At 40.6% G+C, this 23,207-nt stretch overlaps 2 protein-coding genes across 2 annotated transcripts; both read right to left on the bottom strand.

The window, feature by feature from the left end:
- Positions 1-114: 114 nt before the first annotated feature.
- On the bottom strand, positions 115-7,562 carry atp6v0cb (ATPase H+ transporting V0 subunit cb). Its single transcript, XM_075458060.1, has 3 exons — positions 7,277-7,562; positions 2,377-2,560; positions 115-1,173 (listed from the first exon to the last, which is right to left on the bottom strand). The coding sequence occupies exons 1-3, from the start codon at positions 7,347-7,349 to the stop codon at positions 969-971; spliced, it is 462 nt and encodes a 153-aa protein (XP_075314175.1). The 5' UTR covers positions 7,350-7,562; the 3' UTR covers positions 115-968.
- Positions 7,563-10,451: 2,889 nt separating this feature from the next.
- On the bottom strand, positions 10,452-19,975 carry tbc1d24 (TBC1 domain family, member 24). Its single transcript, XM_075457906.1, has 7 exons — positions 19,892-19,975; positions 15,071-16,184; positions 13,894-14,052; positions 13,446-13,509; positions 12,977-13,072; positions 11,846-12,089; positions 10,452-11,655 (listed from the first exon to the last, which is right to left on the bottom strand). Exons 2-7 carry the CDS (start codon positions 16,057-16,059, stop codon positions 11,501-11,503), a joined length of 1,707 nt encoding a protein of 568 aa, XP_075314021.1. The 5' UTR covers positions 16,060-16,184; positions 19,892-19,975; the 3' UTR covers positions 10,452-11,500.
- Positions 19,976-23,207: the final 3,232 nt, after the last annotated feature.

Below are 23,207 nucleotides of genomic sequence, written 5' to 3'. Positions count from 1 at the left end.
CAACGGCAGCGAACACCGTGCGGGCTTTGAGTGACTGGAATGAGGAAGAGAGAAGAGGAAGCACAGCCACAGGTGGAAACAGAAGGGCGTGAATAAGATGGAGAGGAGATGAAATGTGGAAATTACACATGTGAGACCCGACACGGGGCACACACACCTTTAATGCAAACAGCAGTACTACAGGAAAAACACTGAAGTTTGAAAATGTTTGCGTAATGATTAGAATACAGCTACACACGAAACTCCCACTCCACCAGCAACTTACTAAAGGCAATCTTAATTAAACCGAGAATTACATCCAGAGGAATTCCAACCACTTATCACAATACACCCACAGTGCATTAAATCTATCTATATAGATATTTATGTCTGTATGTATTTATATATGTATATATCCTGAACAATTAGACTTTTGCTGCATTTGACAGTTCAAAGAACAATTTTCTTATAAATAAAATCAGTGGAAAAAAAAAAACGTAAGTCCATACACATTTCTCTTTACAAATAGATCCTCAAAATTAATTCAGAAATTCTATCAACTCCCGAGTTGATATGGGGGAGGAGAAAAGAAAAGCTCTCTTGGTCAGCTCTCCAAGACCAGAGGCCGAGCTGCTTCAAAGCCTGAAATTAGTGGAGGGAAGAAAGGAATCTTCATCATACAGATTTTTTGTTTGCTTCTTTTTTTTTTTTTTTTTTTTTTAAACACACGCACACCCATACAAGACAGACGAGTCACTACATTGCGCATTTACAAGTTGACTATCAAATTGGGACAACTGTACACATTTGTTGAGATAAGACCATATTTGTGGAGCCATTTTAATTATTTTTTTTCCTCCACCTTAACTTCTTTCATCTTACATGGCAGAAATTTCTCTTTTCTAATCTTTTTTTTTTCCCGCGCGTTTTACACCTTTTCTCCAGCAGCAACACATGGGACCCATCTTGTAGTGGAGATGTTTGGGCATTTATTTTGTGGAAAGAATGAGGGCGACGATCAGCCCATAGAGACCCAGGACCTCAGCAAAAATCAAGATGAGGATCATGCCCACGAAAAGCCTCGGCTGCTGAGCTGTTCCCCTCACGCCTGCGTCGCCGACAATGCCGATAGCGAAGCCCGCTGCCAGCCCGCTGAGGCCCACGCTCAGCCCTGCTCCGAGGTGCAGGAAACTCCTACGGAGACAGATGCGTGTTAGTCATCGCAAAGATGTGGATGATCGAGCGATCTGGGTTAATATTTCAGGTGGTGCATGCATGTAACCAGTGGCTTTATACAGAGAAAGTACTTCCAAATGTAATCGGTCTGATACCACAAAGAGCAGTGAATCGTTGCTTGCCTACCGACCCTGGTATGATTCACATGTAAACCAACTCATACATCTAAAGACTAGAATTAATACTGCAACAACAAAAGAGTATTCAACTGAATCACAGTATGTTGCACATATAAACATAATCATTTACAAACATGAGCAGATCAGTTTGAAGTAAAAAGCTGCATCATTTTAGTACCAGTACTACAAGTGTCATGAGAGCCAGTCACCTCTGAACTCTCATGTAATAGCGATTTGACAAGTATCCTTTGAATCATTTACACGGACCTTTCATCTGTACAGTGCAGGTAGAGCCGTTTCCGTCGGGAATATTTAGCTTATATGGCTGATCCAAGAACAACTTCAAAGCTGGTTAAACCCAGCGTTCTCAAATATGTCCGTTGATCCTCGTCTGTTAAATCTGCCACAGATTTGACGATCCTCTTCCCTTTCTCAGACTTTTTTATCCCAAACTCTGAGCAAAACTCTGTCTTGCTTTGCGCCATCACCCAAAGCATCACAGTGATGTTAGCAAAACATACGAGCTACACGTTTTTCCTTCTTTTTTTGGCATTTGAACAGCAGTTGAATGTAACTTAACACTTTCAACTTCATAGTTCTGCTGAGGCCAGACAAATCACCATTTATTGATAATCTACTATAGCTAAATAGGACAAAAGGACCGGCACTACATAAACATAATATTCAGAAGAACCATCTCTAATGAGTTATTATTAGTGTGAGACAGCAAGCTCTCTAGTTTGAACTGAAAACATGTGTGGTGATGTGATAAGAGTGACAGTTACTGCTTAATCTTAGCAAACTGGGCAAGCTGAGTTCTTATGTTAGTCAGTTTAATTGTATGGATCTACATATGTTTATTTATTACTGGACCCAATATATGACGAAGCTATGTGACAGGACTGCACCACTTCGACGCAGAACAGACTAAATAAGACCAAAGGGTCGTTCTCTGAGATGTGTTTGATGCGTTGAAAAATGAAAAGAAACGATTTTGAGAGAACAAAGTAGAGTTCAAATGTCATCACTTGGTCAAACTCACTTGAAAAGCGTGATCTTCTCTGAGATGTTGTTGGCAATCAGCACCGCTACTACCAGGCCGTAGATGGCTATGATACCCGCCATGACCACAGGGATGATGGACTTCATGATGAGCTCCGGCCTCATCACAGACATGGCTGCAATACCTGTGCCACTCTTTGCTGTGCCATAGGCTGCTCCCAAAGCTAGTGGGAAAAGACGGAAGATAATAAATACAGAGGACAGCAAACTGGAGTATACATGTATGAAAGAGAAAAAAAAAAAAAACAGCTGAACCATGAAGCAGAAGTAAAACAAGCAATGGAGCAACATTTCAACTGTCACAGATTCTGTTCCTCTAAAAAAAAAATCCAACATGTCTCCACGAGGGGATTTTGCCTTCTGTCAAAACTAAATAAATCAGTTTGTACCCGTGCAGATAATACACAACCAAAATCATCTGTTCAACATTTTTTTGCCTCAATCAGACACTCAATACCTCTGTGAGAGAGCTGCCGATTTAATCCCCGATTAAAAGAAAGAATTTTGCTTCAGTACACAGTGCACTGCTGTCACAAAGAACCGAGAGCCGATCCAGTGCAAGATGGGTTCAGTTGGGAACAGGTAAATCATACTCCTGCAACATGTGCCGTGAGATCTCTGCGCATCGTACTAGTCTCTGGTCAGCATCACAGCAATGTAACGGGGAAAAGAGCTCAATCAGCAAGCTTAGCTCTGTTAGTCTGTGACACAGAATAGAAAACCGCTACATCAAACGAGTCTGATGGCAGCAGCAGAGGAAAATAGAAAAATCAATAATCAGCCACCTAAAAAAAAAAATGACAATATCAACAGAATACACCACATCAACTGTCTATAAACAAGTGGTTACACATCTGCATGACAACAGCATGAATCAGAGACAGGCCAGTTTGACAAGATTTTGCTTTGTCAGCGGTGCATGAACAGAAACATGGTTATTTCTTCTTTCGGAGTAAGATGAGCGAGATATTTACGTCTCTTATGTAAATAACATTAGATAATTGTGTATTCATTCTTATATGGGACATTGTCCCCCGTCGCCCCCCCCCAAAAAAAACACAGCATTCAACACATCTTGCTCTGATCTCCTTAGATCTTATGAATGGATCTCAATATGGCAAACAGTAACCCCAATATAACCAGCCCAAACAAAGCCACCTTGTAGGGCAATATTAACAAAGTAAGTACAAAACTGTACATTTCTATTGATGTGGCTGGGTGTGGTGTAAAGGAAAATGTGCTACAAGACTCATGCCTTGGTGAACAAGGGCCTGACAAGGTCAATTTCTCAGCTCTTCGTAGCCAACATACTGACGATGGTTAAATCTGAAGTCTAAGTATCAGTTTGGGCAAAAGCCTTCTGCATACAGCCTTTGGTGTCCTGCACTTCGTTTTCTCCTCTTTTGCGTTCAGTGAGCCTGGACATGATGCTGGTTAACTAAACAACTAGCTGGAAGGCTTTTTTGCAAAGCTGATCTAGAGGCTGACAGCATCTTCAAATGGGTACATGGCACCCAGCCATGTTCCCATCTTGCTCTGGTAATTTATTGCTCGACTGATGCCATCAGTGCAGGTTAAATCACTCCTGCCCATCTAAAGAGATTTGTTTAAGTGCAACTGGGCACCGTTTTTGCAAACCCCTGCAAAAGGGAGGGGAAGATAGTCTTCTCTTTACTTTTAATTTTGTGAAAATGCTACACACTCTGTTGGTAGACCAATGAGGATAAAACCCAATCCAAACTATACCTAAATGTACAGTCAACTTAGCAACAGAAAATACCGGCAAAGGAAAATGTGCTACAAGACAGATCCCTTGCTTTGAGCATCTGGTTTTGTTTTTAAACCATTCATTAAAGGTAATAAGTCACTGTCAGTAACGTCACATCTCCATCCATTATTGCTTCATAGGCTTGGCCTCACTGAGGGATGACAGAAAAGAGAATCTGACATCATTAAACATCGTCATTCTGTCCTGACGATTAAAGGTTTGATTTGTTGCAGCGTGGCATCTGCAGTGGTGTTCAGGCAGAACCTCTGGGTTTTAATCCTAATCCTCTCAGCTTAGGTAAAGAGCTTTTGCTCCCTCTCTTTTTTTTTCCTTCCGGTAGAATATTTGATATACGGGATGCCCTGTGACGTCTTGTGATGTCAGAGAAGGAGGTGCCTCAAGCAAGGGATGATCTTGCACGCGCAATGCCCATGCAGCAGATTTGACAGCTCTGAATTGTGAGTATATAGGCAAACCCTACTTTTAAGGAAGTAATATCAGGAAGGTACAGGAACAATGAGTTGTAGTTGGAAAACTGTTCACTCGTCTTTCAAACCTGCACGCAAGCTGTGGACAGATATATAGCTGCTTGCAGAAGTTTTGAGATTCACTGATTGGTAGAGAGCATTTAAGAAAAATACACTGCCGTCATCAGTTGTACCTCTCTTATGACTTAAAGGTCAAGTAACTAAAAGTACCTTTTAATATCCACTAATGAGGAAAAACAAAAATGAAACGATTCTATGCAAACTGTTGCACAGGAAATTGGAGAGGGGACTCAATGTAGGTCAAAATGATGCAGTTTAACTAGCTGAACACAGATGCATCTGAACTCCTTTATTCCAGCCTGCCCTCAGGTGTGGGTATAGCCATTCGCAGGTTAAGGCTTTGAATGGGCTCACTGATGATAAGCGAGCCCAATGTATGACTACACAGCTCTTCAGGCTGTAGATCTACATTTTAGAGTGGAAGCCATATCAGTAAACAACAGTAATAAAATAGAAAAGAGAAAACAAATCAGCAGCATCAAAGTCATTGTGTGAGTAGTGCTACTTGTTCTTTATAGGACACCTTGTGAGTGTCCCCTGTTCTAGGCCAAGCATCACCAAAAGCAGTCCTCACAATCAGCAACCGAGTAACACAATGCAGAGCATCACCTGATTCTAGAGGTTAGAGCAATAAACTCCTCCCCTCCTCACATGACCAGAACAATTAAGACATTTCAAGCCATCCACTTGTATTAATGCCAGAAATTAAATGACTTGTGATCAACCTCAAAATATCTGACAGACTTTGAACTGATACCTCAGTCTCTCAGCTTGTGCAGCTTACATTAATTGACAGGATATTGTGGCCTGTGCTTCTTTGATGTCAATGAATCAACAAGACACAGCAAGATCCCTCAAGCTGAATCATTTAGTGTCCCTGTTCATCCCACCGCTATCACGTCCCGTCTTTCTGCCAGCATGATCCCCTCCCTACCAGCTAATTCCCCAGCTGTCACTCCTTTACCATCAAAGACCAGTACTACGGCTAGCCTCATCAGACGCCCCAACCATGCTACCATTTCCCCATTACTCGTAATTAAACTAGTTTAATCACAAGAGCAGGAATGGTTTTGAGATCCTGCTGCCTTTTATGTGTCATGAACATTTAGATAGTATGAATAGTATTTGCTTACTTTGTTTACAATGTTAATGGCAACTGGCAATAACTCGGATTTCTCCAATGCTTCAAATAATGACCTGAAAATGCCTTCTGAGATTTGAAAATAGTCTAGAAAAGCTTGTAATATTAAATGTAGCTTGTTGATTTCACATCAAAGCAGCACCTATCACAGTGGTCATGCTAATCACATGTAGGCATTTTCTGTAATAGGGATACTATGGGCATATGATGCTACTCTTCCCTTGGATTAAAGGAGGACAAATGGCAAACAAGGACAGAATTCATAGAACAGCTTTAAACAATTATCAAACACTACAGTTTCAAAGTCCGCTATCTATTGGACTTCAAACTTTATAAAGAAAAACCTTGACAACAAAGTGTTAAAGCTGATCTTATTTAAAAAAAAAAAAAAAAAAAATCATCTATGAACACATTTACTGCCAGTTTTATACTTCCATGCTGAAATTGGCATTTCAGAAAATCAGTAGCCAGATGGCAACTCCAAGTCAGAAGTCTCATCATGTGATAATCATGTGACCTTGTGTCATTCCTTTGAGCAATAAGGAAGTTAACCATCTGATCCTAGTTTCCAAAAGTCAAAGTTGTAAGAAAGAGCGTATTTCAAGAAAAGATCATAAGCATTCGATCACATTTCAGTTGTGAAATTACTTAGTAGCTTATGTGGTAATACAGTAATGTAGCTAACGTGGAACGGCGTGAATTTAACTTTCAATTTGAGATAACTGCTTGGTGCTGTAAATAAGTATCAAACTGTTCCAGATGCGCCTCATCAGCTATTATCTAAAAACCTTATACGATCCACGAAGCTCTGAGGCATCTTGTGGGAAACATGGCACTAAACCTTACTTGGTTCTTGCTGAATGCAGCAAGCCAACGACAAAATTTGGGAAAGGTTTAATTAAATAAATTCTAACTATGTAGAACCTTGAACCTGTACTAATAAGTTCAGTTTGCTTTAGCAAGATATAACCCTATTATGCTCAAATAGCACGAGCTCCTGTCTTGTCTTTTCACTCGAGTTAAAGCATATTATCGAACGAGGCTAACGTCAAAGCTAACTTATGTAGTCGTCATCAGCTAGTTAACAAGCCTGAACATGTCTTTGCTGTTAGGGGTTGAAGTATAAAGTCTGGCAGAAAAAAAATAAATAAATAACTAACAAAGAATAAAATAAATGTTTAGAATGAACCACAGTCACTTTGCCCAAGTTAAAGCTACATAATTGACAGCCCAGATTAGCATTGCAACGTTAGCAAGGCTAGTAGATTGGCTGCAAGTGAGCTTCAAGCTAAGCACCACGGTTATCAAATTAAAAGCAACTTAATGGATTTAAAGACACGTAAAGAACTATTGCCATGCAAAAGCAACCAATATATCCGACAAGCAGCTTAAAGATGAAAGAAAGAAACAGTGTAATAATTACCGCTAAACACCATAGCCGCAGAGGCACCCATCACTGCGAAGAACGGTGAGTATTCGGGGCTTTCGCTCGACATTCTGTCTCACACAATAATGTATAAAAAATAAAGTAAATATACAAAGTTAATTATTATTGGTGAGTCAAAAATCGCACTTCACGGGAACTAAACGAAGGCCACAGACTTGGACAGAAAAACACCGTGTAAAGCAGGAACCGTCTGATCACCTAACTAACAGTGTAAACGGGACAGTCACGACTCTTCAGATAAATACCCGGCGCAGCAACACAAAATGGCGAAGCGGAAAGTATCACCTGACTAGCCGTACGGACAAAACCTATTATCGACTGGGTGAGGGGGGTGAAGCTAAACAAAATTCGTAAATTATTACATTTGTGTTACAACTCATACCTGGCACAAAAATTAAGAGTTTGAAAAAAATAAATAAATTACTTATTGGACCACAAAATTATGTCGAGAATAATTTCTATTTTGTTCACCTTTTTTGAAAATCACCCCTGTCAGGCATCCTCTTGGTGTGCTCCGCTGCAGGCTTTCCCTTTGATATCTACTTATCCAACTTCCAGTGGCAGAAGCATAGATTCATAATAGGGGAATGCAAGGAAATGGAGAGAGTGTTAGTTTGAAAATTTTGTTCATGATATTCAAGCTTTTATAGGGAAAATCCTCCAATATACTTAATTTCTTTCATATTTCTATATACATTGTGTGGATGTTGTCTTTCAAGGCAGCCCTGCAACTGATGGGCGACTTCTGCAAATATGGACATTTCTATTAATGCTGTTGAAACACATCTCTGCAGCCTGCACCAGGACTCCACTGAGTGTTTTACAGTCAGCTGTGATATGCAGTAATCTGGCATGAGACAATTCGGGTGTGCATGTTTCTGTGTCTATTGGGTGGCTGTTGGGAAACTGAGAAATCCCCACCACTCCTCTGTTTGACTTTCAGCAAGTGCAGGCCCTGCCCAAAAAACTCAGAAGGAGGAAAGGGGTCAAGACAGATGTGACCCGTAGGCTAGATGAAGAGTGAGGAAGAGAATGTGTCTGTATGAGTCATAGAGAGAGCATGTGCAGTCCCTCCTCCTTCCATCCTTCCTCCCGGCTCCCTCTGCAGTGCCTGGTCAAGTCAGCACTACCCTCCCCCAGTGTGGCTGCAAAGCCCCATCACTCGTGACGCGCTGTCTCCACATGCATCACAGGCCTCCTTCCTCTCAGACACTACACAGCCAGCATTAGTTGATGTGGTTGTATTATGAAGCTTGAGGAGAGCTTTTTGAGACATGGGGATGTGTGTGCTGTGATGCCCTGATTATTGAAAGGTCACAGTAAATGACATGTTCTTTTTTTTTTTTTTTTCTCTGCTGACTGACTGAATATGATACATTCAGGACTGGGGAATATGTAGCCCACTCTTCTGAGACTGGATTATTGAGTTGCTATTAAGGATTCACACACGGAAGCCGTGTGCAACTAGCTCTTTCAACAGCAGTCAGTAACTCAGATAGCTCATGTACAGTATCCACGCATTGTTGTCTGATGTTTGTTTTGGGTGAATCCCTTTGTACTTGAGCCGTGTTAATCACTGGGTTGTAAGGAGAGGACGTGAATACACTATATTTTCATGGCTGAGTGTGTAAAATGCTGTTAAAAGAAGGGAAAGAGGGAAATATGAGAAATTCTCAGCCAAGGCTACGGATCATTGGTATGGTATATTGGGATTCCAGGCACACATGCTGTCACGAGATCTTTAATCCCTCAGTTGTTTTAGCTGATGCAAATATTATCAGACCAAGATGTAGATCAAGAGTCCTTTATAATATTTGTACTGTACAAAAATACAGGAAGTCACTCTGCTAAGATCTCAGATTAGGCACTTTTTGCATTTGTGTGGCCAAAATTCTCACCTGGATACACTTTTCCTTATATATAGGCAATAATATAATGAAAATTCAGCTCATAAAAAAAAGTGTTTGTTTTCCTGTATGATATTAACCTGAGAAAACCTGACAGAGGCAGTACCGTCTCGGTCTTTGAATAAGAACAATACATGTCGGGGCCTCCTAAATCTGCCCCATAATCCCTTATCCTCAACCTCCCTCTTCCTCCCACGCCCCTCTTAACTGAGCGGCGTGGGCAGTCAAGGAAAGACACATCTCAGTGTAGGGTTAAACACTTAAGCATCTTACTGGTCGAGGCTGGAAAGCAAGGTTTTCAGGAGATGTGCCAGACCAACACCCAAAGGAGCAGCTAAATATAGACGTGCATGTGCGATTAGCAGAGTGTGAATCCTGAATGAACGCCACTGCCTTCGAAGACAGAGTCAATGCCTCTTACTGTAAAGAGGGAATTACACCAACACTTTGCTGTTTGAGATACAATTCTCCCAGATGCATTAGGCTGAGACGCATCCACTGAAAATGAATTGAACATACATTTTCATACAATCATAATGTATTGATAACAATTGGCATGAGATGCTTTCAGTGTAGAAGCTTTCCATGTTTATTAAAATGTCTGTGGTAAATAAAAAGGAGGTGCATCAGCTGCTCTGGCTGTGCAAAGCATATTGCAGAGATATTCTGTGAGGATGGCTCATTGTTTTTAAAAGTTAACTGAAATCCTCCAACGTGGACAAGGCTTTAATGCATGGACGTGTCCCAATATGTGACTCATTTCTGCTAAATATTTTCCAGTCATGCAGTTTATTGTCAGCTTCCACAAAGAAGAGACATCCAAACAAAAATAGAGAATGTGCCTTAACAAGCATGTCTGAGCAATGAAATAGTCACATGGCTTTGATAGTTCAGACCCAAGGCTATATTAGATATGCACTTTTTAACGTTGTTCTAATTTATCTACTCACATGGACGTTTTACCTGTTATTCCACCTCAGCCGTATGCGTTTTTCATAATCAGAGTTATAGGAAAGTTCTTCTATGACCTTTGGAAACTTGTTGAAACACTTAACAGAAGTGCCTCTGTGAGAAGAGACTAGCCTTTTGTAACTGCTAGCTGTAGAGCAAAAGACATGAAGTCGGGTCAGCTGACTTTAAAACGGCATCTGGCACACTTCTGTGACAATCTAAAGAAATTCAAGCCTCTTAGGAACACCGATGTGATAGATTTGGATGGAAGAAAGTCACCAGGCAAGAGTCACTTTGCTGAATGTTAATGCTGTATTTTCACATATGCAATATATTTGCAGTTATTCAACTTACAATTCATCTGAGCACATACAAAGTGGTACAAGTAAGATGTGTCATCTCAACAACAGTTCGCCAGCAGGGCACCATTTTGGATTTGTTAATCTCTTCACACTGGAAAGGACGGCAGCGACATGAAAACGGGACACATGAAAGTAAAAGAATGCTCAAACTGCATTTCTTTCTTTCATTTGTAAACCAAAAGCATCTTTACGTTTCACTTGGAATAGTTTTTGTATTCTTAACGATACACCGTGCAAAAGACAAAGTGTCACATTCAAACAAAGCTTTGAAGTATGGTGCAAAAAAAATGCAACACTCGAAGTCACTACAGACATTCACAAACATTTACTCCATTTATCAGAAATTGTACTTACAGTGTATGCTGCAAATCAAAAAGGGTGGGAAAATGTGCCAGAACTAAACTAACAAGCCGGGGCTGACCCGCTACAACTTTACGACACCATCATCGTGTTCCACATTTACCACAAAAAGGAAGGCTTGGGTTCACAAACGTCAGAAACTTCAGTTTATCAACATGACCTGGTAAATATCGCCGCCATAGGACTGCAGAGCAAGCGTTACACTACATTTGGCAGATTGAGAAAAAAAAAAAAAAAAGAACATAAAATACAGAAATTCAACAAGCAGGAGCATGAATACCGTTAATCTGGAACATTTCCATGACCACCTCCACATAATCAGAACACCATAATATCAATGGGTAAATAAAAAAATAAACAGAAAACCAACAAAAATATCACAATTCTTCTCATATTTTGACATTTCGATAGACTGCATTAATAAATAATATATCATAAATGACTTTGCTGGACGGATCGTGCTCCGTTTACATATCTGTGTATTCAACCTATAACACCTAGCATGAAATTTTAAGACTTCTAATGCTGACATGGCTTCCTGTTGTACTTTGTTTGGGTGTTACAGTGTAATATGTTTTCAAGTGTCAAAATGTATGTTTAGTGCGTTTATGTGTACACCATTATGAGGCCATGGTATCCTGGAAGCCCCACACTTCTAACAGCGAGACCTGGAAGCTCTCTGCACACAGGGGCGGGTTGTCGAAGGTGGTGCACCTGCCAGTGCGCCCGTGGTTCAGCTCAGAGTCGATGTACAGAGCGTTGCCGTCACCTCCCCCTGATCAGACATAAAGCAGACTTTGTGTGAGTTACAAGTTACAAAGGAGGAAACTCTGAACGGATTTCTCTGAAAATAATGACACAAACTAGTATAAGCATGTGATGCTCATTGCTGTCGTGTGGGCTAACCGTTAAAAAATGTTTAAAGAGTTGTAAAATGTGTGAAAATGTTGTTGTAATCCACTCACCCACTATGATGGAGTCAAAGTTTCCAGCCATGAACATGGAAGTATTCTTGGAGTTGAGGTTGAAGTGGCGGGCAGAGAGAAACGGAGAGAGATGCCCAGTGGGTTTCTCTGGCTGCTGTAAGCTGTTGTCTGTGGTTTGGCCCTCAGCGGACGCCATGTCCTCCTGACCCTCACTCTTGATGGAGGAAGCTAACTCGGGGTGGCGGATCACAACCCACTCGTAGCGCTCCATCTCTGGCTTCAGCTAAAAAGGGAAAACAGAGGAACGAGCGATTCCATATTGTATTCATCATCAATTACACCTAAATACAATAAATCAAGAAACATAACAAGTTTAGTGGCATTAAAGCTAACATCAGTTCCCTCAGCATTTTAACATGTATAAAAGGAGACATTAAAATCATAAATGAAAAAAATTAAAGGAAGAGCAGACGCATTTGTATAGTTCCATTTTCTTTTCTTTAGACTTGTTCTTTTGACCACGGGTCATGAGGATTCCCAAGAAACTAACTAGATGTCAGTCAATTCAAGGTGCCACTAATTTCCCTCTACCCTTCTCCGACTGTCTCAGCACATCTGACAGACTTCAGTCCCTGCGACTCTCCAACGTGTGTCAGGTGTGGTGTCGGGTGCGGGCCTGGACAGAGACCATTGGATCAGGTAACAGGAGTTTCCGATATGGGTGTGCTCAAGTATTAGTGTTTGAGATCATTGTGTTTTCTGGTGTCTGGGCTCAGAGATCCCACAGCTGTGCATCAACACAGACAGCCACATGAATAATTCACGTAGAAGGCACTAGAGAGTCTTCTATGTGGCGTTCAATAAGCTCAATAGAGTGCCAACACTAACAGAGCAGCGGGATGCGTTGTTGCTTTTGCAGAAGAAAACGGGGAACTGTTTGGTGGATTGCGACCTACTAAACAGCCTTTTCCTCATGGGAGCATGACACGCAATTTTGAGCTTGTGATACTGAAATCAGGAGCAGGAGAAACCATGGAGGATGATACCCTCTGGTGGCCACAATGTGGTACTGCTCAAAATGAAACATTTCTACTTAAAATTATCAATAAAAGATGACATGAATGAACAGAAACGAATAAATCTGTTGCAAGATACTGAAAATAAACTCACCCTGAAGACAAAACATTCCCCTGTGCCAAAGAAGCTCAATTTGTTGCCTCCTCTCTTTCGTTCCTCCCAGTCTGAGGACAGAAAGGCTCCACACACCTGGATAAAATACGGGAAATGGCATGTTGGAATAAGCGAATAAACAACTAACATGTTTAAAAGATAACTAGATGCTGGCAGTAGGTCATTATAAAAGGTGGGATGTATTTTACTGGCTGACAACCATTTTCTTCCCCCACTGCATCTCCACCTCAGCTCCTTTTGTATGATATATATTTCAGCACCTGTATACTAACTAGGGTCTGAACACTCAACACTTTTGATAATGTATACACAGCACGGATACTGATCAGATGAGAGAAGCTTGTTTCTAGCTAATCCAACAAAAACGTGTAGTCCGACTTCTGCGATTCCCTCCAACAAAGTCCGTATTAAATTTTCGCGTGAAGCTTTTCAGGAGTGTGTTACTTACATCACCATCTGTGGTCCGGATTAGAAGCAGAGTGGGTTCGTAGCCCTCACAATGCGAGTAGAATCTAGAGATAAATGTAAAAGTTCAGATCACTCTGAATGAACACAAATACACCCCCCAACTATCTGAGGCTTGAACATGAGTCACGGTCAGGTACTTTGAATTTCTGTATATACCTATAGATAAGATAGGCCTATTATCTACTTAAAGACCCTTACTTTTGTGCCAAGAAAGTAACAGCTCATTAATTAGGCAAATGAAAAATAATGCCTCATGAGCAAATGACTTTCTTGACTCAACAAAACCTTACGCCTTAATTTGCAACTTTATATTTCCCATCTGACTTGCCTAAAACTGCATTCAAAGACTAAACAGCGGCTTAAAGTACACTGTGAGTGGAGGCCAGGAGTAGGATCCATTTATTGAGGTGAATACTGGAATGGGTCACCTGTTAAGGCTGCAACCGTGGTTGGAGGTGGTGAAGAGGAGTTGTGGTTGGCACAGAGCAAAGCGCTCAGGGATCCAGGACCAGATGTCATGCATCTCCTTAGCACTCACGATCTCCGAGGAGAATGTTTCGGGGTTAAGTGCCAGCTGCACGTTCCGCCTAGAGATACCAGAAAGAGGGGAACAGGAAGAGGTGGAGAGGTTCAGAATGAGAGGCTCATACAGCACCGATGATATCACACAGCTGGTGATGCAAAGAACTGAAAAAAATATTACTTTAAATTAGATTTATTTAAGGAAACCCTTTTTTTTTCTTTTAGTCTAATGACACTGACCAGTCATTTTATGTCATTTTCTTAGAGAATTGTGGTACAATATGCAGTTGCAACATGATCTAATCAAAGTAAGCAAGAAATCAATCAGAGTGAAACATGGAGAAGAGAACCCACCTAGAACTGTAAAACAACCAATGCAGTAAACACAGGGGTGCAGGAGTGCAGACGAGACAGAAGATGGTGAATGGAAAATTGTGGCACAGACCAAACAGAAAGAAAACAAGAACAGATTGTGAGAAAATGAACAAGCAACCAAAACCATTTCCAAAAGCAAGCAAGAATAAGGAGCTTTAAAGAAAAGGGTAATGGTACGTCTGCAATTCAAAGATTGCAATCCATCAGAATATATCTGGTCCACACTTCTGCTAAATTGTATTTAAAGAGTCTAAACTGGTCCAGTATTTTTTTTTTTTTTTTTACACTGCATGCCTATCATTCTGAGCATACCCCTGTGATTTGATTTGATTTAAAGCTGCACCAAATCATGATCAAGAATCTCCAGTTTAACTGGAATAGTAGATTTTCGGGTGTAAAAGCTCAGCTTAACTAAAAAGCACAACCTATTTCTTTAAGATGCCCCTGAGATAGCAACTAAGATGATTAATATACCATACTGAGCTTACTTCCCAATATGGGACATCTGAAATAAAAGTTCTACACTATTTGAGTACAATTTTTTTTTTTTTAATTAATTTTTTAAAAAGCTGGGTATCTTTATCATTAAAAAAAAAAAAAAAAAGCACAGAAAAAAAACCCCCAAAAGGTTAATATGTCTAGCCAAGAATGTCCACTAAAACTGGATGTGCACAATTTCAATAGCAAAAATCAAGTTAATGACTTTACCGCTTCTGTTTGACGGTGATTCCTTTCTGCTGCAGCGACTTCTCATTTGTGAGCTGCAGCAGAGTGATCTCCTTGCGGCTTAACAGGCGGATGGAGAAGGACTTCTCCAGCAGCTTGTCAGGTGTGACGGTGGTGGCGATGCCCTTGACAAACGCCTGAATATCTGCTCTAATTTTTGCAGAATCCTGCGGCTGCTGGTTCCCTTGGCCCCCCTGACCTCCTGTTTTATGCTTGCGGTAGAACTTAAGCAAGGCTATAGCCACACGGTAAAGAACCTTATAGCCCTCTACTAGGTATACATCTAGGACCCTAACCATATGGCTAAAGGGCAGGTCACCAAGCACCCAACGCTGCCAGTCAGCGTAGACCTCAAGCACATCCTGGGCTGTGGCCACAATCAGTTTGTGAGCAGCTGTGCAGTACTTGTTGGCCAGGTCACCGAAAGTCATGCAACTCGACTCAAAGGCCAAGAAAGTCTGGTCCAGCAGTCGTTTGCCTGGTTCATTGCAAGCCAATATGCGGCTGACATGCTCAAAGCATTGAGCTTCATCTGCGCTGAAGTGAAGGAGCAATGAAGTGATAGCTGGCAGAGCTGGACAGTGGGAGATGTCTGGAAACTGTCCAGCCACACAGTTGATTATCCGGTGGGCTGAGGCCACTCCCTCAGTCTTCAGGCAGTACCGTGGAACAGGACTTTCATCCACAAACTCTGGCAGCGGGATGTGAGAGGAGGGCTTCTTCATGGCTGCGTCTCCAATAATGTCACGATACACTTCTGCATCTGGGGTAACTGTGCGACAGGGAATGGCTTTAATGAGCTGATGGTAGACTTGTGCACGTAATTTGTGATTCTTGGCCCAGTAACCTTGACGAGCCATCAGTTTGAACTCCTTCAAGTCTTTGCAGTCCATATTGGTGGGCCCGCTACTCTTGGCCAGGTCTCCCATCTGGGTCCAGTCCAAAAAGGTGCCGTAGTCTTCTTCAGCCATGGTGCTGGGAATTTGCTGGACTGCCCGAGCTGGATAAGAAAAGGTGTGCGCCAAGGTATCACTAACCCTCTGCCCTCCACACAACAGACTGGAAATGTGTTTTCATTAACTGCCCATGGTGGTTCCTAGAAAACACAAAACACAATCAATTTAGATTAAGATAATCAGCATAATCAAACCTCTGTTTCTCACTGCATGTACCGTTTGAGAAGTAATTTAGAAAAAAAAAAAAAAAAGAAAAGTTACAAAATCTCTGGCACTGCACCAGCGCTTGATGAATAGCTCCTATGTAACTAGTAGCCTCCGTGACTAAGTATCAATTAGTTGAGGACATAAGAGCCACAAGAGGATATTAAAAGGAGGCTGCACTGCAGAAAAAAAAACATTAGCAGATTTAATTACCAAGATTTGTGAGGTGGTAAAGATCTTCAGATCAAAAAGAAAAAAAGCCCGTACATCACGCATCTCAGTAAGTAACTCGAACCTTGAAGGAAATGCATCGAAACACCGTCTTTGTGATATAACAGCGAAAAAACTATTTCAGATGACCTTTTATGCACTTGTATTTTTGGCGAGAGATTAAACTGGCCTCTAGAGTTTCTGGTGGTGAAGGAAAGACAAAAGCGTTGGAGGTATACGAGTTAATGATCACCAACATGATTGAAAAACCGACTGTCTTATAGCCATTTGTTAATCTTCCAGTTCTGCTTACACTTTGTACGAAGAGACATACAGTTTGGACACACATACCAAATTCACCAACTTCTGAATGGTAATGTATGTCTAGAGATCATTTGCCATAGATATTGTACTGACAATGTTTGAAGCAGATGGACAGATCGTTCCACAACATTTTTCACCCTGTCACATGAAGATGCTTGTTCAAAGTTCAATTGAAATATACTGGAAATGTCATAAAATCATCAGCTCATGTCACACTCCCTTCAATTCAACAAGTCACATGGAACTGGAGACCAATGCATTACTACATGTAAGTTTAGAGGCATTTATGATGAGTTGAAAGATAAGCTGTCCTACTTGAAGGGCAAGTTTACCCAAACGTTGCATTTCCAACTTTCACAATGGCTACAACCGAATAAAAACCAGCCAAAGACTCTTTGTCATCCGTCTGCAAATGATCAGTCTTATGGGTTAGTTCAAACTCTTTAAAGACGAGCACAAGTAACTTAAAAGGACTATGCATTTAGATTCAAATCACTTAAATGCACTTAAATGCACATAATAAGGAGCCAAACCGAGGTAGATATATACCAATATTCTACATACCACCATCATCCACACCTGCATTTCTTAACATCTTCACCCTGGAAGTTTTTTCAGTGACCTAAAACTGTATTTTGCTGTTTGCATGCGAATGAAAGGCCAAAATGTATGCAAAAACCAAACCAAACCAAAAATACCTATAAACACGTTGATAACATCTGAAATTTCTCTAATAACTTATGTCCATCACTATGTAACACTGTATGTTTACACACATACAGTTGAACAGCATGAAACTGTGTGAAGAAACGTTTGGGACAGTCTGCCACCTCGCACTTTCTCCGCTGAAGGTCATCGTAAATTTAGGAATAGCAGTAATCATTGCACGTAAGTGGTCTTTAGGTTACCCGAATGTTGATTTCCTCAATTAAGTTGCAAATATCAAAATCAAGATTTTATTAGAGCAGAGCGACAGTCTAGCAATGCTTTAGTGACTGCGAGTTAACAGGTAGTTTTAATGTGCTGCTTTTCAATCACAATTTCTGATGCATTCAGCCATCTGACAAAAGAAAGAAACAAAAAATAATAATTCAGCTGTACATGTAACATGCACTTGTACTTTACTGTTTTGCCAAAAAAGATGCGCAACATCCCGTGTGATTACTCTTTTTTTGTTAGGGTTTCTTCTCCTGTGTACTGGATGGAAACTGAAGCGTTGCACAGAACGTCTGGTAAGTATGAGTTTAGCTGAATGTAAATAATTAGGGTCATAATGTGGATGTCCAGCCTTGAGAGGTTCGATTTTGTAAAATTTTGCTCAACTAATATGTTAAATGTACTCTTGAAAAATAAAAAAAGGGGCTTACAGAGGTGGGGCTTACAAAGAAAAGAGCTGAAAGACAGCTTTTCAAACAGAGGGAGGGAATATGTGCATATATTTAACTATTTACATAACTGGTTGTAAAACAATTCTGGGAGATCCAAAATAAAATCATGGACCAATCATGGGCAAGTCAATAGACATCAACATAATGCTGCATAAATGCACAGGTGTCTGCCCTGCAGGTTACTGTACAATGGTCACACTGTAACCACCCTGTATTCTGGTGGAGGATCAAAAGCCACCATTTTCATCCTTTGAAATGAGGATGACACGTGTGGTTTGAGGGTATCGTTTAAACAGACCAAGAGACTATACATTAATGTCCTCATACGCAAAGTCTGAATGCGCTGTTTTAAATGTACACTCGCAATTCGTTCCCTAATGCTTTTTAGGCTTCATTGGCCCAAGTCATTCATGTTTTAGGTCAATTACAACTCTTCACACTTCCGACCCGCTCTATTTCTCATTTGCCTGATGCAAATTAAAGGTAGGGTGGGAGATCCTGGATTTTGAGTCCAGCGAAGCTGCATTTTGAAAATACACAGGTAAAAAGTCCCAACCCTTTTCTTCACTTTCCCCCCGAAGGCACGCCTCTAGAGTACATGAACGCGCACGAGCGCTGTTCTGACAGCAAACATCGATCGTTGCCGTATTTAGTATTTAGTATATGATAACTATACGTTTAATAATGCTAGGTGCTAGCCAAGCTGGCTCTAGTTTAGCTTCCTGCCAAGCTTCTGGACGTGTAATTCGTTCACGGAGCAGGGTACGCGCACAGGTGGAGGGAGGAGCAGATTGCAGTTTGATTGACGGCATCAGTATCCAATCATTGTGAACGGACCGTTCACAATGATTGGATACTGTTTTTCGTAGATTGTACGTTCTAGAGGCCACTAAAACTTTTCATATTTGTGTCAAAACTTTTAATTAATTGGTTGCAATGGGGGTGTGAAGAGTATTTCAAGCAATATGTAAAAAAATGTTCCAGAAAAAGAACCCCTAGCCCGCCTTTAAGTGTCGACATAGCGGAATGGGGAGCCAGCTGCAGTATTGCCTCAACATGACTGGACTGACAGGATTTGATAGCGTTAATAAAAGCTAATGAATTATTTGGGTTTTCCTCTGCAGCCTGGAACACAATGAGACGACTGCATATGCACGCAAAGCCGCCAACACTAGTTTTTATTATCAATCATAAAGCCTAGGCACGTCAGCTAGCCAGCTGTAGTGAAATTAGCCAACACGTTTGGGGAAGCAGAGGACACAGGAAACAGGGTATTTAACATTGCCGCCTGGGTTAATCTGATACACCCTGTCCATTCACACGGCCAGGTTAGCATTGCTAGCGTTAGCTAGCCGCAGGCTGCTCCTCTCAGTGTATTTCTGCAGCAAACAAAACCGCACCACACCGCACGACATGCAGCACAAACAAGACACCATGCAAATACCGAAAGGCACGTAGACAACGCATTAAAATGGGTCGCTGCCCATGCTAGCGTTAATGTCCACAACCACAAATCAATTTGGTCCACAGGCTCTCTGTCTGTCTTGAGAGTTTGTGGTACAGAAGGCGTTCAGCTAGATTTTTCGAAAAAACAACAACAACAAAAAAGGACTATACACGAAGCGGGTCTCAATGATAAAAGTACACTCTTCTACACAAGACTAAACACTGTCAAACAAACGACAAATGTCTCACAGCGATTAAACGGACAGTTTCCATACCTGTGCGAGAGATGTCTTGAGACGTCAAGCAGCATTCACGTTAAGTTGCCTTGGACATGCGCAGTCCACGCGCTCCTGCTTCGCGTCTGGCGTGCAACTGCTGGAACTGCAGCTCAGGTGGGCTGGTCACATGTACCCTGTTTACTGCCACTTCTCTGAGAGCTCAAATTCATTCACAAGACAGGAGACTTTTTCTTTTTCTTTTTTTCTCTCTACACAGTGTGAGATGTAAAATTCAAAATCAGGAAGACCTACTACATAATGGGCTATTGCACACTGTCTGTTATTTGTTCTACACATTAGTATAAACTGCTTAGGCGTCCTGTATCACTCACAAATATTTAGGGACTTCCCTATAATAAAGTACCCCAGGAATACCACTAGATATTGGCATCTTTGTGAGTAAAGTCAGTGCTTTCACCATACAGAGGTTGCTTGGCAGTCCCTATTAGCTGGATTGCCCTGTTTATGTGAAGACTTACTCTGTTAAATGAGTGATGGCACTGAGACAGGGCAGGAAGTACCCTTGGAAGGGCAACAAACCCTGCCTTTGTTAAGGACTCAAAGAAGCCACCAAAACACAGCCGCCCAACACATGACAGTTGTTACTCATAATTCAATTGTGGAATCATAATTGCCTTCCAGAACAACTCAGGGTAAAATGTTGTTTGGTTCTGTCTTGTCCCTTGGAAATACAGCTGATGTTTTTCATGCCCTCCTCTTGAAAAACACTCTTTGTGCCTCAACAGTAATGAAGGAGTGCAACATTAGTATAGTAAATTAATTAAGCTACTGTGAAGTTACTGTGCTACGTTTTCATTATACCTGAAATGATGTATATTCTTCGATCACCAGACATTATCAGGTGATTAAGAGAGTAGGAACATTTGCCTTCTGCCAACATTTAGCTGCACAAAGCTCAACACCACAAGGGAATTCCATTCTTTGACCCATTTTATTCTACAGTATCAAAACAAACTTTGTGATATTGATTGTATTGTGTATTTCCTTATTTTCTTCAAAGTCAAACTGATCATCAGAATAGCATGACACTGAACCACTGACGTGTGGAAAACAAGTGAGCCGTCATGTCACATGAGCCAGCGCTCTAATCCGCTCGAACGCTGTGCCATTATGAGGATTTCAGACATTGTTTGGAGGAACAGTTTGAAACATCCGGCTCAATAGATACGCTTGGACACAAAAGTCACTGGGTGTTTATTTTTACATTAATGTACACCATATATATTTTTTCAAATATTAATAGATATTTTAAAGAGGGACCAAGTTTAGGTGAAAGTTAAGCCATACGACGATGTGGTGATATAGAACAAGTCAGTATTGTAAGACATTAGATCAATGCAATAAACCTCTGAAGTCCCGGATATACAACTGCATGTGTGAGTGATTGAATAAGGAAACAGACAGATGGGTGTAAAGCCTGTAAGCCTTTAGGTCCAAGCTTTGCTGATGAGATTTATGCTCATCCAATCCCACCGCTTCCGTACAGTGTGTGACATTACTCAAACACCAGCCAATCCCAGTTCCTTCACTCTTCACCTGACCTCACATGTACACATATGCACTCAATGTGCATGCGGGGGCAAATGTTTAAAAAGTGAGTGTGCATTTACGTTGCCTTTCTGGAGCTGTCCTTGAGCAAGGCAAAAAAGCTGGATGATTGTTTTGAATATCCCAGAATATGCTCTTCAACTGTGAGGACCTACACTCTTTGTTTTCTGGTTCAGTTCTCTTTCTTTCTGTTGATAAGAAAAAAAAAAAGCATATTGAAATACGAACAAGACATAAGCGTTTACATACGTCGTTAGGTGATTCAAGGGGCTACATGATTAAAGACTCTTTATGCTCATTTACAAGCTCATGATTTTATTTTCAGAGTTGGCGAGAATAGATTGAAAGTGTTTAAAGTTCAAAATCACAATTTCTTTCCCATGCTTCACAGTGCTGCAGAATTTCTTATGATCTACTGTCCCTAACCCTACATTTTAGCTCCTGTATGTTTAAGGTCCTCGTCTCGAAAGACCCAGTTAGCTCTGATTGGTGAAAAATGGCACGAGTGCAAGCAGATGCTCATTCTTTGTATGAGTCAAACGACCCGCTGGGAAGACATTATGCAAATGCTTTATGAGTGATGTAATGAAGTATAGAAAGAAAAAAACTACACCACAAAAGGGGGAAAATAATATCTTCGTACCTTTGTTAGACCTTTTACATGCACATTTATGCTTTGGAACACACTGAAGGAAAGGCAAACACCTAGAAAGTTTAATTTGATTGCATCAAAATAATTTCAAGTTTGAGATCTAGTAGCTTAGTCACATATATAAATGACATATTTTCTATAGTGTCTAATTGCAGCTATGCAGAAGGACTTTCCATAGCAGTTGAGTCAAATGTGCTTGATCGATATTTCCTGCACTGATTTGACTTCATTCTCGCTGGAATACCTTTGTGTTGTACATTTACCACTCAACTATTGCAAAATAGTTTATTATTAATTCTGTACATAGCTTATTTTGAAATTAGCCACTTTGTCAGCTGTATGTGAGCTGATTACGAAATAAAACCTTTTTCCAAATGACATATTAACTGACATGCCTGACATGTCTCAGGCCAATGCATTACTGTCCGTTAGGGAAGTAGAATGGACACTTGCTCTGTTGTTCTGTGTGGTCCTTCATATCTTCAGTTACATCTTTCTTCTCATGACAACCATTTTGAGGAAAAAAACTTTAAATAGATCACAAAACCCTTGTAAAGTTCATGTGCTTTGAATTACATCTGAATTATAAACTCATGTCCTTCTCTTTAAGTGGGAACTTTTTACTGGAACGTTTGCTTTGCTGAACAACATTTACTTACAGTACATGAGACGTACTTTAGAGTTTGCCATGCTATGGAGAACATGATAAATATTGATCATGCATTAGAGATCCCCAATTAAAGTCTTTTAACTTTCAAACTTGCATGAGAACTTTGTGTTTTTTACTTTGATTAAAATAAGAACTATATAAAACCCTTTGGCAATGCAATCATATGACATAAATATGTAAAAAAAAAAGAAGACCTACTGTAGATAGCTTATGGTTAATGTCTTACAGTCACAATCAAAATGACATCTCCTAAGAAAGAAACGCATGAATTTAATTTTTACAATTATAATTATTAATTACAATTTGTCAATTTGTAAGTGGATTTCAACACACTGCGCCAAGCCAATAACAGAACTCTCTCCATGTCCTCTCCACAGGGTGTTTTCTTTTAAACTTACTGTCAAACCTAAGTTTGTGTTCAT

The sequence above is a fragment of the Odontesthes bonariensis genome, chromosome 23, assembly GCF_027942865.1.
Source record: "Odontesthes bonariensis isolate fOdoBon6 chromosome 23, fOdoBon6.hap1, whole genome shotgun sequence".
In the NCBI taxonomy this organism is placed as follows: domain Eukaryota; kingdom Metazoa; phylum Chordata; class Actinopteri; order Atheriniformes; family Atherinopsidae; genus Odontesthes; species Odontesthes bonariensis.
This window is presented reverse-complemented; position numbering and strand designations above follow the sequence as displayed.